This window comes from Crinia signifera, chromosome 12, assembly GCF_055691185.1.
Source record: "Crinia signifera chromosome 12, ASM5569118v1, whole genome shotgun sequence".
NCBI lineage: Eukaryota > Metazoa > Chordata > Amphibia > Anura > Myobatrachidae > Crinia > Crinia signifera.
Genome location: NC_139228.1, coordinates 3,562,464 through 3,579,463, shown reverse-complemented (window position 1 = coordinate 3,579,463; position 17,000 = coordinate 3,562,464). Strand labels below are relative to the sequence as shown.

The 17,000-nt window shown below is 47.4% G+C and overlaps 1 protein-coding gene across 1 annotated transcript in view; it reads right to left on the bottom strand.

Annotated features, from left to right (window-relative positions):
• The window catches only part of ITGA10 (integrin subunit alpha 10), a 55,703-nt gene extending 45,743 nt beyond the window's left edge, over positions 1-9,960 (bottom strand). The window contains exon 1 of the mRNA XM_083166217.1: positions 9,838-9,960. Within this exon, the coding sequence (XP_083022343.1) occupies positions 9,838-9,889 (52 nt within the window). The 5' untranslated portion in view covers positions 9,890-9,960. The remainder of the gene's footprint in view (positions 1-9,837) is intronic.
• Between the last annotated feature and the right edge of the window lie 7,040 nt (positions 9,961-17,000).

The window sequence follows — 17,000 nt, the reverse complement described above, 5'->3', positions numbered from 1 at the left end:
TCACCCGTGGCAGTCATATTAGAGCGTGGTAGACGTCCGTGGCAGCGTTGTATTAGCGCAGAGTCAGGGTGACACTCTTGCTTTGCCAGCTATGATCCGCCTTCTCTAATCCGGGCGTTGACACTTGGACATAATCATATGGGCTCATGTGTATTATATAACTACACGGTGCTCCCACAATGGAGATTCACTTTTTCCAAAATCCCACCCTGGAAACTTGATCTACTGTAGGAGGAATTACACTGCCAGTGTCAGGAGGGAGCCCTGTGCCCCTGGGCAGGAGGGAGCCCTGTGCCCCGGGGCAGGAGGGAGGGATACAGTCACTAGGTTAACAAGGGGAAGGTCGACAGGGTCATTCGTTTGACATGGCGGAGGTCAACAGTCAAAAAGCAGAGGAGGGAGCCCTGTGCCCCGGGGCAGGATCACAAATAAAAGATGACTAGAGGGCTCCCCTACGAGGGCTCCACCTGCACAGTGTACTGGGGGTGACCTGCTGGTGTAGGGCGTAGGCAAACGTGCACACACAGAGACTTCTGTCCGCCGGCAGCCAGAGGATGTGAGAGAGCTCTGATGCAAAAGGCAAGAAGCAATTACCCAGGATTTGTCTGACGTCCGCTGCACCAGTGCTGACCATTAATAATCTCATTCCTCATCACAGCTACATACACACCGGAGGAGTTACACCCCGCTCGCTACCATGTACACACATTACAGAGAGCGTACCAGTCACATCAGCCCCTGCCCCAGTGGTGCTTACACTCTATATTCCCTATCACATGTACACACACATTACAGAGAGCGTATCAGTCACATCAGTCCCTGCCCCAGTGGTGCTAACACTCTATATTCCCTATCACATGTACACACATTACAGAGAGCGTACCAGTCACATCAGCCCCTGCCCCAGTGCTGCTTACACTCTATATTCCCTATCACATGTACACACATTACAGAGAGCGTATCAGTCACATCAGCCCCTGCCCCAGTGCTGCTTACACTCTATATTCCCTACCACATGTACACACACATTACAGAGAGCGTACCAGTCACATCAGTCCCTGCCCCAGTGGTGCTAACACTCTATATTCCCTATCACATGTACACACATTACAGAGAGCGTACCAGTCACATCAGCCCCTGCCCCAGTGCTGCTTACACTCTATATTCCCTACCACATGTACACACACATTACAGAGAGCGTACCAGTCACATCAGTCCCTGTCCCAGTGCTGCTTACACTCTATATTCCCTATCACATGTACACACATTACAGAGAGCGTATCAGTCACATCAGCCCCTGCCCCAGTGCTGCTTACACTCTATATTCCCTATCACATGTACACACATTACAGAGAGCGTACCAGTCACATCAGCCCCTGCCCCAGTGCTGCTTACACTCTATATTCCCTATCACATGTACACACATTACAGAGAGAGTACCAGTCACATCAGCCCCTGCCCCAGTGCTGCTTACACTCTATATTCCCTATCACATGTACACACATTACAGAGAGCATATCAGTCACATCAGCCCCTGCCCCAGTGCTGCTTACACTCTATATTCCCTATCACATGTACACACATTACAGAGAGCGTACCAGTCACATCAGCCCCTGCCCCAGTGCTGCTTACACTCTATATTCCCTACCACATGTACACACACATTACAGAGAGCGTACCAGTCACATCAGTCCCTGCCCCAGTGGTGCTAACACTCTATATTCCCTATCACATGTACACACATTACAGAGAGCGTATCAGTCACATCAGCCCCTGCCCCAGTGCTGCTTACACTTTATATTCCCTATCACATGTACACACACACATTACAGAGAGCGTACCAGTCACATCAGTCCCTGCCCCAGTGGTGCTAACACTCTATATTCCCTATCACATGTACACACATTACAGAGAGCGTACCAGTCACATCAGCCCCTGCCCCAGTGCTGCTTACACTCTATATTCCCTATCACATGTACACACATTACAGAGAGCGTACCAGTCACATCAGCCCCTGCCCCAGTGCTGCTTACACTCTATATTCCCTACCACATGTACACACACATTACAGAGAGCGTACCAGTCACATCAGTCCCTGTCCCAGTGCTGCTTACACTCTATATTCCCTATCACATGTACACACATTACAGAGAGCGTATCAGTCACATCAGCCCCTGCCCCAGTGCTGCTTACACTCTATATTCCCTATCACATTTACACACACATTACAGAGAGCGTATCAGTCACATCAGCCCCTGCCCCAGTGCTGCATACACTCTATATTCCCTATCACATGTACACACATTACAGAGAGCGTATCAGTCCCATCAGTCCCTGCCCCAGTGGTGCTTACACTCTATATTCCCTATCACATGTACACACATTACAGAGAGCGTATCAGTCACATCAGCCCCTGCCCCAGTGGTGCTTACACTCTATATTCCCTATCACATATACACACATTACAGAGAGCGTATCAGTCACATCAGCCCCTGCCCCAGTGGTGCTTACACTCTATATTCCCTATCACATATACACACATTACAGAGAGCGTATCAGTCACATCAGCCCCTGCCCCAGTGGTGCTTACACTCTATATTCCCTATCACATGTGCACACATTACAGAGAGCGTATCAGTCACATCAGCCCCTGCCCCAGTGCTGCTTACATTCTATATTCCCTCTCACATGTACGCACACATTACAGGGAGCGTATCAGTCACATCAGCCCCTGCCCCAGTGGTGCTTACACTCTATATTCCGTATCACATACACACACATTACAGAGAGCGTATCAGTCACATCAGTCCCTGCCCCGGTGGTGCTTACACTCTATATTCCCTGTCACATGTACACACATTACAGAGAGCGCATCAGTCACATCAGTCCCTTCCCCAGTGGTGCTTACACTCTATATTCCCTATCACATGTACACACATTACAGAGAGCGTATCAGTCCCATCAGCCCCTGCCCCAGTGCTGCTTACACTCTATATTCCCTATCACATACACACACATTACAGAGAGCATATCAGTCACATCAGCCCCTGCCCCAGTGCTGCTTATACTCTATATTCCCTATCACATGTACGCACACATTACAGAGAGCATATCAGTCACATCATCCCCTGCCCCAGTGTGCTTACACTCTATATTCCCTATCACATATACACACATTACAGAGAGCGTATCAGTCACATCAGCCCCTGCCCCAGTGGTGCTTACACTCTATATTCCCTATCACATATACACACATTACAGAGAGCGTATCAGTCACATCAGCCCCTGCCCCAGTGGTGCTTACACTCTATATTCCCTATCACATGTGCACACATTACAGAGAGCGTATCAGTCACATCAGCCCCTGCCCCAGTGCTGCTTACATTCTATATTCCCTCTCACATGTACGCACACATTACAGGGAGCGTATCAGTCACATCAGCCCCTGCCCCAGTGGTGCTTACACTCTATATTCCGTATCACATACACACACATTACAGAGAGCGTATCAGTCACATCAGTCCCTGCCCCGGTGGTGCTTACACTCTATATTCCCTGTCACATGTACACACATTACAGAGAGCGCATCAGTCACATCAGTCCCTTCCCCAGTGGTGCTTACACTCTATATTCCCTATCACATGTACACACATTACAGAGAGCGTATCAGTCCCATCAGCCCCTGCCCCAGTGCTGCTTACACTCTATATTCCCTATCACATACACACACATTACAGAGAGCGTATCAGTCACATCAGTCCCTGCCCCAGTGCTGCTTACACTCTATATTCCCTATCACATGTACATACATTACAGAGAGCGTATCAGTCACATCAGCCCCTGCCCCAGTGGTGCTTACACTCTATATTCCCTATCACATACACACACATTACAGAGAGCGTATCAGTCACATCAGTCCCTGCCCCAGTGCTGCTTACACTCTATATTCCCTATCACATGTACATACATTACAGAGAGCGTATCAGTCACATCAGCCCCTGCCCCAGTGCTGCTTACACTCTATATTCCCTATCACATGTACACACATTACAGAGAGCGTATCAGCCCCTGCCCCAGTGGTGCTTACACTCTATATTCCCTATCACATGTACACACATTACAGAGAGCGTATCAGTCCCATCAGCCCCTGCCCCAGTGGTGCTTACACTCTATATTCCCTATCACATGTACACACACATTACAGAGAGCGTATCAGTCACATCAGTCCCTGCCCCAGTGGTGCTTACACTCTATATTCCCTATCACATGTACACATATTACAGAGAGCGTATCAGTCACATCAGCCCCTGCCCCAGTGGTGCTTACACTCTATATTCCCTATCACATGTACACACACATTACAGAGAGCGTATCAGTCACATCAGTCCCTGCCCCAGTGGTGCTTACACTCTATATTCCCTATCACATGTACACATATTACAGAGAGCGTATCAGTCACATCAGCCCCTGCCCCAGTGCTGCTTACACTCTATATTCCCTATCACATGTACACACACATTACAGAGAGCGTATCAGTCACATCAGCCCCTGCCCCAGTGGTTCTTACACTCTATATTCCCTATCACATGTACACACACATTACAGAGAGCGTATCAGTCACATCAGTCCCTGCCCCAGTGCTGCTTACACTCTATATTCCCTATCACATGTACACACATTACAGAGAGCGTATCAGTCACATCAGCCCCTGCCCCAGTACTGCTTACACTCTATATTCCCTATCACATGTACACACATTACAGAGACCGTATCAGTCACATCAGCCCCTGCCCCAGTGCTGCTTACACTCTATATTCCCTATCACATACACACACATTACAGAGAGAGTATCAGTCACATCAGTCCCTGCCCCAGTGTGCTTACACTCTATATTCCCTCTCACATGTACACACATTACAGAGAGCGTATCAGTCACATCAGCCCCTGCCCCAGTGCTGCTTACACTCTATATTCCCTATCACATATACTGTACACACATTACAGAGAGCGTATCAGTCACATCAGCCCCTGCCCCAGTGCTGCTTACACTCTATATTCCCTATCACATGTACACACACATTACAGAGAGCGTATCAGTCACATCAGTCCCTGCCCCAGTGCTGCTTACACTCTATATTCCCTATCACATGTACACACATTACAGAGAGCGTATCAGTCACATCAGTCCCTGCCCCAGTGCTGCTTACACTCTATATTCCCTATCACATGTGCACACACATTACAGAGAGCGTATCAGTCACATCAGCCCCTGCCCCAGTGCTGCTTACACTCTATATTCCCTATCACATGTACACACACATTACAGAGAGCGTATCAGTCACATCAGTCCCTGCCCCAGTGCTGCTTACACTCTATATTCCCTATCACATATACACACATTACAGAGACCGTATCAGTCACATCAGCCCCTGCCCCAGTGCTGCTTACACTCTATATTCCCTATCACATACACACACATTACAGAGAGAGTATCAGTCACATCAGTCCCTGCCCCAGTGCTGCTTACACTCTATATTCCCTATCACATGTGCACACATTACAGAGAGCGTATCAGTCACATCAGCCCCTGCCCCAGTGCTGCTTACACTCTATATTCCCTATCACATACACACACATTACAGAGAGAGTATCAGTCACATCAGTCCCTGCCCCAGTGCTGCTTACACTCTATATTCCCTATCACATGTACACACATTACAGAGAGAGTACCAGTCACATCAGCCCCTGCCCCAGTGCTGCTTACACTCTATATTCCCTATCACATGTGCACACATTACAGAGAGCATATCAGTCACATCAGCCCCTGCCCCAGTGGTGCTTACACTCTATATTCCCTATCACATATACACACATTACAGAGAGCGTATCAGTCACATCAGCCCCTGCCCCAGTGGTGCTTACACTCTATATTCCCTATCACATGTACACACACATTACAGAGAGCGTACCAGTCACATCAGCTTCTGCCCCAGTGCTGCTTACAGTCTATATTCCCTATCACATGTACACACACATTACAGAGAGCGTATCAGTCACATCAGTCCCTGCCCCAGTGCTGCTTACACTCTATATTCCCTATCACATATACACACATTACAGAGACCGTATCAGTCACATCAGCCCCTGCCCCAGTGCTGCTTACACTCTATATTCCCTATCACATACACACACATTACAGAGAGAGTATCAGTCACATCAGTCCCTGCCCCAGTGGTGCTTACACTCTATATTCCCTATCACATGTACACACATTACAGAGAGCGTATCGGTCACATCAGCCCCTGCCCCAGTGGTGCTTACACTCTATATTCCCTATCACATGTACACACATTACAGAGAGCGTATCAGTCCCATCAGCCCCTGCCCCAGTGCTGCTTACACTCTATATTCCCTATCACATGTACACACACATTACAGAGAGCGTATCAGTCACATCAGTCCCTGCCCCAGTGCTGCTTACACTCTATATTCCCCATCACATGTACACACATTACAGAGAGCGTATCAGTCACATCAGTCCCTGCCCCAGTGCTGCTTACACTCTATATTCCCTATCACATGTACACACACATTACAGAGAGCGTATCAGTCCCATCAGCCCCTGCCCCAGTGCTGCTTACACTCTATATTCCCTATCACATGTACACACACATTACAGAGAGCGTATCAGTCACATCAGTCCCTGCCCCAGTGCTGCTTACACTCTATATTCCCCATCACATGTACACACATTACAGAGAGCGTATCAGTCACATCAGTCCCTGCCCCAGTGCTGCTTACACTCTATATTCCCTATCACATGTACACACACATTACAGAGAGCGTATCAGTCACATCAGCCCCTGCCCCAGTGCTGCTTACACTCTATATTCCCCATCACATGTACACACACATTACAGAGAGCTTATCAGTCACATCAGCCCCTGCCCCAGTGCTGCTTACACTCTATATTCCCTATCACATGTACACACACATTACAGAGAGCGTATCAGTCACATCAGTCCCTGCCCCTGTGCTGCTTACACTGTATATTCCCTATCACATGTACACACATACATACACACACACACACACACACACACACATACCCAGCAGTATGTTTTTGGAGTGTGCAGGATACTGGATCATCCGCACGAACACGGGAAGAACATACTGATCTTTATGTTCATCTGGTCTCCGCAGAATGTGGTCTGGGGAATACACCCTGTTATTTCAGTCCTAGGTTTCCATACAGGTGTAATAAGACATGGGAGTAGCAATGTATCTGCTCCTATCATCTCTCAAACACAGCCTGTAACAGAGCCGATTGGTCGATACTTTATCGCTCTCCCAAAGCTTTGATACATCTACGTTTTTTCCAACAATGTGCTCCTATAAAATTCCCTTATTTTTGCCAGTATTGATCAAGAAAAGAAACCACGTTCCTCTGTGTACATGGAGACAGCATGGGGGTAGGATGATGCAAACACCCGTCTGGGGGTGGGGTGTAGCGTGGGGTAAAGGTCAGAGACATTGTTATTAAAATTCTTTCTGTTTCTCAAGATGGAAAATTATAGGCTGAGATGATCCCTAAATACATAGTGAGGATATATATAAATACATCCCACCCACAGCTCAGGACACCTCGGCTGGGTGGGGGATACAACGCGACGTGATAGACAAACACAGACACAACACGGGGACCAGACAATGGCGCAGGTCACTCGGTTCACAGCCCTTACAGGGGTTCCAAAGAAGAAAGCGGATGTGGCAGAGGAGGGAGAAAAATGATAAGATCAGTACCAGCCATTTTCTCTTAGCCTCATCAAACAAATAACGGGTAGACGACCCCGTTCCTGGTGGCTGGCGTAGGATAGACGACCCCCTTCCTGGTGGCTGGCGTAGGATAGAAAACCCCGTTCCTGGTGGCAGGCGTAGGATAGACTATCCCGTTCCTGGTGGCAGGCGTAGGATAGACTATCCCGTTCCTGGTGGCAGGCGTAGGATAGACTATCCCGTTCCTGGTGGCAGGCATAGGATAGACAACCCCGTTCCTGGTGGCAGGCATAGGATAGACAACCCCGTTCCTGGTGGGTGGCTGGCATAGGATAGACTATCCCGTTCCTGGTGGCAGGCGTAGGATAGACTATCCCGTTCCTGGTGGCAGGCGTAGGATAGACTATCCCGTTCCTGGTGGCAGGCGAAGGATAGACTATCCCGTTCCTGGTGGCAGGCGAAGGATAGACTATCCCAATCCTGGTGGCAGGTGTAGGATAGACGACCCCGTTCCTGGTGGCAGGTGTAGGATAGACGACCCCGTTCCTGGTGGCTGGCATAGGATAGAAAACCCCGTTCCTGGTGGCAGGCGTAGGATAGAAAACCCCGTTCCTGGTGGCAGGCGTAGGATAGACTATCCCGTTCCTGGTGGCAGGCGAAGGATAGACTATCCCGTTCCTGGTGGCAGGCGTAGGATAGAAAACCCCGTTCCTGGTGGCAGGCGTAGGATAGAAAACCCCGTTCCTGGTGGCAGGCGTAGGATAGAAAACCCCGTTCCTGGTGGCAGGCGTAGGATAGAAAACCCCGTTCCTGGTGGCAGGCGAAGGATAGACTATCCCGTTCCTGGTGGCAGGCGAAGGATAGACTATCCCGTTCCTGGTGGCAGGCGAAGGATAGACTATCCCGTTCCTGGTGGCAGGCGAAGGATAGACTATCCCGTTCCTGGTGGCAGGTGTAGGATAGACTATCCCGTTCCTGGTGGCAGGCGTAGGATAGACTATCCCGTTCCTGGTGGCAGGTGTAGGATAGACTAATCCGTTCCTGGTGGCAGGTGTAGGATGCCAGGCCTCATTCCTTGTGGCAAGATAAGGACACATTACCCTATTTCTTGACTTGACTAAACGAACAGCCAATCCAGACACAGCCACTTACCTGCCCCAACGTGCTGCTCCTATCTCCTGCATATGGAGATGCAGGATCTTATTCCTCGCGCTCTCAGGCGTATACTGCACTGGGAGACCATGGGTGCTAGCACAATGAAAGTGATGGGTTATCAAGAACAGCTGGACATCTCATTCACCATGGCTGAACAAGACCTTGGGCCATGGATAGCAGTTTGCGGGTTAATAACTGACTTACAACGTGACACATGCTATAGACATTTATCATAGCAGCGAAAGCAACTCCCACTATTAATGCTTACTTTTAAGAAACTTTACACAATAACCGTGTGTGTGTGTGTGTCACTAGATTGCTGCAACGTCTAGTGACCAACCATGTTCACTACTTGCCCCATCTGTGTCACCCTAGCCCCTCCCATTAGAATGTAAGCTGTCACGAGCAGGGCCCTCTCTCCTCATGTCCTTTATACTCCCAATGGCTTGCTGCCGGCCTGGTGTTTATACAGCATGTACTTGTCCTGACATTTCCACACTAAGCGGATAACATTACTACACACACTCTGTGTTACAGATCAATGACCATAGTAATAATGATCTGCGTTACCAAGAAGGTGATAGAAGCTATTGAATTACACAACATTCCAGATGTTTACAATAGATTATATATATATATATATATATATATATATATATATATATATATATATATATATGCTGATTGGGCAACGTCTCCCCTTTAGCTCTCTCCAAGGCTCGATACATCTCCCCTCAAAAAAAATTTAAAAACTGTTTTTCCTAGTAAAATGACAAATTGCAGGTTGGCGAATTTGCGCCCAATTCTAGGGGCATGGAGATAACAACACTGGGCACATCAGTGTAACAACACGCAACAAGCGGCTGATAGAGGTAAAAGCGTGGGAGCTTGGAGTCGTGGTCCTACCTTGTCCGTGGAGGAGAGCAAGCAGCATCAGGAGACGTCTGTGTGGCTCCATGCTCTTAGCTAGATGTCTCTATTTCCCAAGTGCCTGGAGTTTCGGGATAGAGATGGGTGTTCCCGTGCCACAGGCTGAAAGCAGGCTCTGTCCTCGCTCCTGTGTCTTGTTGGCTCAGGCAGCTGCTTTCATTGGCCACTAAAAATAATCCTGGTTTTTCTTGGACCTGGCTGCCCGCTCTGCGTACGGCATTCTGCATCACAGCTGGCTGGGTGTGGAGTCCCGGAACAGCCTCCCAGCAGAGGTGGCCGCTGCTGTAAGTGACATGATATTAGGGGGGGGGGGGAACGTGTGTGCTGGCGAGGTATGAATGAGGAGAGGACGGAGCTGCAGAACATGAGGGCTGATTGCAAACATCTGGGAAATTCAGAAGCTTTATATTCCGTAGGAAGGAGGAACTGTGACAGCCGGAGTCTGGGGTGGGAGCAAAAAGGGGACAGGTAAGACCAGGGAAAGGCAGACAGGTGACAGAGGGGACCAGGGACAGCGAAAGAGGGAACACCAAGGACAGCGACAGAGGGGATAGGGTTCATCAGGGACAGTGACAGAGGAGACAGGGAGAGAGGGGACAGGGAACACCAGGGACAGCGACAGAGGACAGCGACAGAGGAGACAGGGAGAGAGGGGACAGGGAACACCAGGGACAGCGACAGAGGGGACAGGGACAGAGGAGACATGGATAGAGGGGACAGGGAACACCAGGGACAGCAACAGAGGGGACAGGAGATGGTGGACAAGACAGATACAGGAAGCAGATGAGACAAAATTATGGTAAGTGAGAAGACAAAATTGGGAGCATATAGAGATAGAAAGAGCAAACAAAAGATTTGTTTTTTTTTTTATGATCTTCTAATTCTTTGGACTTTTAATACCTATCCCAGGGGTTCCCAATCTTTTTTTAATCACGGCACCCTAGAGTATAAGAATTTTTTTTGCGGCACCCCCAGGGAAAAATTATTTTAATTAGATTGGATTTATATGCGATTCTTAGGGTCAGTTATGTGGAAAAGGGCAGGATTGGCTTCCGTTTGTACACATTTTATGATTGGCAGCCACCAGCACTGGTTTTGCTTATAAATAATTAACCATTAATAATTTGAGTTGGTCCTGGACTACCAACCCAGGGCACCCCTGCATGTGTCCCGAGGCACCCCAGGGAGCCACGGCACACAGTTTGGGAACCCCTGACCTATCCACATGATTGGGAACGGCAGTGGCGTGAAGCACGGCAAGCCACGTGAGGGTACGGGTTACACTAATTGGGGGTCTAAGAGCTCAGGTGGCAACATTACCCAAAAATACCAAGCATCGGCATAACGTCATGAACCACCACAATTATATGTCACTGCATCCACCCCCAAATCAGCCCCGAAGGGTGCAGATAAGATAACAAGGGATACAAGTATTTGGAAAGGAGTAACAGCGGGATGCAGTCAAAATCCTAACGGTCACGGTCGAAATCCCGAATGGGTCATAATACCGACAAGGACAAAATCCCGACATGGACAAAATCCTGACATTTAAAATCCCGACAGGGTCAAAATATCGACATATATAAATGTACAGGTGAAACAGTCTACATGCCTTTCGGTCGACAGGCCGCAAGGTCGACATGGGTTTTTTCACTGTTTTTTTTGAGCCGACATGTGCCGACAGGCGGTATTTCATGCCCTACCATCCACTAGGGCAGTGGTTCCCAACCTTTTTTGTCGTACCCCTTGATTAGGCTTTTCATTTAGGAGTACCCCCTCGGGAAATTTTTAGGGGGCGTGGCCTAAAAAGGGGTATGGCCTCATTTGAAGGGTGTGGCTTAACAGGGACAAGTCATACTGGCAATGACGAGAAAAAAAAAAAAGTGCAACCACTTGACCACAATATAAGCTCAGCCCATTCTGCGGACAGCATATAAAATAACAGAACACTGTCAAATCTCTATTACTGAAGCAACAGACATTCCAAGGGATCACGTTAGCCTTCCAATAGTGCCAGATACACATATGCCCCCAAAAGTGCCAGATACACATATGCTCCAATGGTGCCAGGTATGCCCCCACAGTGCCAGGTATGCCCCCACAGTGCCAGAAACGGGTATGACCCCATGGTACTGGGTATGCGCCCACAGTGCCAACAACGCCCCTACAGTGCCAGCAACAAGTATGCCCCCATAGTGCCAGCAACAAGTATGCCCCACAGTGCCAGCAATGCCCCACAGTGCCAGCAACAAGTATACCCCACAGTGCCAGCAACAAGTATGCCCCACAGTGCCAGCAACAAGTATGCCCCACAGTGCCAGCAATGCCCCCACAGTGCCAGCAATAAATAGGCCCCCACAGTGCCAGCAATAAATAGGCCCCCACAGTGCCAGCAATATGGTATGCCCACACAGTGCCAGCAATGCCCCCATAGTATTTCCCAGCAGCAGCACACTCACCAGTGATGCTGCTGCTGGGGAGAGGACAGTCCAGTGTCCCCCTGCCGTGTAGCTGCCGCCACTGCTTCTCTCAGGGAAGGACAGTACAGCACACTGCGTATCTCTCCTTCCCTTCACTGTGACTGGGCTGCCCGCCAATCAAAGTTCGCGGACCGGTTCCTGATTGGCTGCCAGCCCGCAAGCTCAGTCACAGGCAAGCACACTGAGGGGTAGGAGAGATGCGCAATGTACTCTCCTCCCCTCCAGCAACCTGTCTGACTGCCGCGGCCGCCATTACAGGCCGGGCCGCTGCGTACCCCCAGGGGTACTCATACCACAGGTTGGGAACCACTGCACTAGGGTATGGTGGGAGAATAAAATAGTGTGCCCGAAGCATTGCGAGCGAAGCGAGGGGCTGCGGTTCACTTCCAACTGTGTAACATTCAGGTAAAAAAAAAAACGGAAAAAACCCATGTCGACGGTAAGTCATGTTGACTGTTTCACCTGTACATTCTATATGTCGGTATTTTGACCCTGTCGGGATTTTAAATGTCGGGATTTTAAATGTCGGGATTTTGTCCATGTCGGGATTTTGTCCTTGACGGTATTATGACCCATTCGGGATTTTGACCCTGTCGGGATTTTGACCGTTGGGATTTCATACCGAATACGTAACAGCCTGCAGCACTCATTATGCTGGGCTAGGTTTATTACCGATTAGCCACGGGTTTGATCAGGGTCATCAGTGTGGGGTTTGTATGTTCACCATGTGTTCATTACACACACACACGCATAGTATACATAGTACCTGATAAAATAGAACTGCACGAATCAAGCACGAAGGAACCAGCTGTATTGTACGATAACAGGGCGCCCTCCAGTGGTGGGAATTATTACAGCAGCAACTACAGTGGTAACTATTACTACAGCAACATTCGACCAAATATTAAATATGGGTTTGTTTCTCAGTGATCTTATTGGCTCAGCTGTTGCGAGCAATCCACTATGAACCAATCGCTTTGCTGCAACTGGAAGTTTTTTAAATGGTCATTAAAAACCTCAAGTTTACATGTCCTCTAGGAAGGGGTAAAAAATAAATCCCCCCAGTGGGTGCGGTTTCGCAGGCTCCTGCATATGGCAGAGCACCTTGCAGTCAGGGGTAGGAGGCCACTAGGAACACGCGGCCTCAGCATTCCCTATTGCTAGGTACAAAATGGAGACAGTCAGGTGACCAACTGACAGAATCCCAGTGTTTTATCCCTACACCTATTCCTAGCGCACCCCTCCTGCGCCGGAACCTTAATCCCGCTATGCACTGTATATTAAAGTAACATATATATTATAGAAACATAGAATGTGACGGCAGATAAGAACCATTTGGCCCATCTAGTCTGCCCCTTTTTTATCCTTCAGGTAATCTCAACCCTTTTTGATGCTTATTTCTTTGTAAGGATATTCATATGCCTATCCCAAGCATGTTTACATTGTTCTACTGTCTTAGCCTCTACCACCTCTGATGGGAGGCTATTCCACTTATCCACTACTCTTTCTGTGAATTCTTTCTAACATTTCCCCTGAACCTACCTCCCTCCAGTTTCAGTGCATGTCCTCGTGTTCTATTACTACTTTTCCTTTGAAGAAAATGTCCCTCCTGTACTATGTTAAAACCCTTGATATATTTGAATATTTCTATCATGTCCCCCCTTTCCCTTCTCTGCTCCAAACTATACATGTTAAGATCTTTTAGTCTTTCCAGGTAAGTTTTGTGATGTAGGCCGTGCACCATTTTAGTTGCCCTTCTTTGTACAGTCTCTAATTTATTTATATCCTTCTGGAGATATGGCCTCCAGAACTGAACACAATACTCTAGATGAGGTCGTACCAATGACCTATACAGTGGCATTATTACTTCTTTTTTTCTGCTACTGATTCCTCTCCCTATGCAACCAAGCATCTGACTAGCCTTCCTCATTGCTTTGCTACATTGCCTCCCTGCCTTTAAGTCACTTGAAATAGTGACTCCTAGATCTCTTTCCTCCTCAGTAGTTTCCATTATAGTACCCTTGTTACTATATTGAGCCTTTGGGTTTTTGAGTCCCAAGTGCATGATTTTGCGATTTTTTGCATTAAACTGTAGTTGCCATTCTCTTGACCAATTCTCAAGTTTACCTAGATCATCAGTCATTTGATTTACCCCTCCTGGTGTGTCTATTCTGTTGCATATCTTTGTGTCATCTGCAAAAAGGGCATACTTTCCCTTCAATACCATTTGCAATGTCACTAACAAAGATATTAAAGAGACTGGTCCAAGTACAGATCCCTGGGGTACTCCACTGGTAACGTGTCCCTCCATAGAATGCACTCCATTTACTACAACTGTCTGTTTCCTATCCTGCAACCAGGTTCTTATCCATTTAATTGTTTTATAATCCAATCCCACACTTTAAAGTTTATTTAGCAGCCTGCGATGTGGGACAGTGTCAAATGCCTTACTAAAGTCTAGATATGCCACATCTACGGCCCCCCACCTTCATATATTATTTTGGTCATGGAGTCAATAAAAAGTCAGTTAGATTTGTTTGGCATTATCTCCCTGCAGTAAAACCATGCTGTTTGGATCCTGTAAGTTGTTTAATATAAGATATTCCACTATTCTTTGTTTAAATAGTGTTTTCATTAATTTCTCTACTACTGATGTAAGGCTCACTGGTCTGTAGTTACTTGCTTCTTCTTTGCTTCCGCTTTTGTGCAGTGGAACTACATTTGCTCTTTTCCAGTCCTCTGGAACTGCACCTGTATCTAGTGACTGGCTGAATAAACCTGTTAATGGCGCTAACAGCACATCTTTTAGTATCCCCGGGTGCATTCCGTCTGGCCCCATTGATATATCCACTTTCAGTCTTGAAAGTTCTGTTAAGACTTTCTCCCTAGTAAATGTATTTCCATCTACCTTATTTTTATGAATGTCCTTGCAACTTAACTGTGGTCCCTTCCCTTCTCCTATAGTGAATAGGGAGCAAAAGTAATTATTTAGATGATCTGAAATTGCCTTGTCTCCCTCCACCAAATTTTCAGTGTCTGTCAGCAGTCTTATTATTCCTCCATTTGTTTTTCTCCTTTCACATATCTACCGACTGAGCCATTTTCCCCTCAGCTTGTGCCTCGGCACGCCTGATCACTTTTCTTAGCCTCCTTGCGTCTGGCAAGTTGGACCCTGCCTTGATACTGGATCCCAGGTTCTCTCCCACATATATGTCCAATAGCCTGTCACCATTTGTGAGTATTAAATCTAATATTGAGTCTTTGCGAGTAGATTCCCTCACCAAGGGACTTATTCTAGTTCACTCTGACAAAATCCTTCTTAGATGGACAAAACCATGTGCACTGCAGGTGGGGCAGATGTAACTTGTGCAGAGAGAATTAGATTTGGGTGGGAAGGGGGGGGGGGTGTACTTCAAACTGATATTTATATTCCAGTGTAAAAATAAAGCATCCAGTATTTACCCTGCACAGAAACAAAATAACTCACCCAAATCTAATTCTCTCTGCACATTTTACAGCTGCCCCCCTGCAGTGCACATGGTTTTGTCCATCTAAGAAGGATTTTGTCAGAAAGAGTGAACTAGAATAAGGCCCCAATTGCTTGAGAGATGCTCCATGTAGGGAATTTAGAAAATTTGCCACTTGTAGTTGATCTTGCAAAAGACTCCTCCCAATTCACATCAGGTAGCTTAAAGTCTCCCATGATTATGACCTCTCCCTTTAAAGCCATTTTAGTGACATCAAGCTCCTGTCCAAATCCTGCCCCTGGCCTGGTGGCCTATAGATGACCCCAGTGCGAATAGGGTCCTTCTCCCCCTATGGTTACCCAAATGGCCTCAGTTTTTTCCTTCAATTAAAGTAGCATTTATGCTTTTCTTTACATACATTGCTACCCCTCCTCCAATTCTTCCCATTCTGTCCTTCTGTTAATGTTGATATGATATGACCAAGGAGACAATAAGTGGAAAGCGCAGGTTACGTAATGTGTCCGTAACCTGCTTACCCGTTATACCTAACTGCGTGCGAACAAAACGTAGCGCAGCGCAGCGTATAGTCTATTGTATGTTATACACCAAGAACCGATACCTTAATAAGAGATCCTTTCGCAGGACTTTGTCTCCAATTGTGCGAATATACCTTAAAGGACAGAGTCCGCAATGTAAGGACAGAGTCCTTAATGTACCTTATCGCTATTATGCGAATAACTAGACACGACCACTGAATAGAAGTAAGGAGGTTAGAACTCCGTAAAAAGATTGTATTAAAGTCCCTAATGGACAAAAGGGGGTTACAGAAATAAGAATAAACAGGTATAACAAGTGATACAATACAATAACAATGAATACTAAACAAACTCTGCTAAGGGGAAAGAATACAAATACAAAACACAATCAGCCAACAATACTTTAAGAATAAATACCGTGAAAATGCAACCGTTTACCGTGGTCATCTAGTATGTGAAAAGCAGTCCGGTCAGAGCTCACTATCGTTCAGGAATGAGCGATAGTCCGGTAGGAAGGTCCAGGGAAAGTAGTTGTGCCGAAGAGACCCTGGCTGCTCTGGGTCGCATATCTTATAGGGTCAGAAGGGGGAGGTCAAAAGGCCATTCTCATTGGCCAGAGATCATATGTCCGGTCCACTGTGATTGGAGGTTAGACG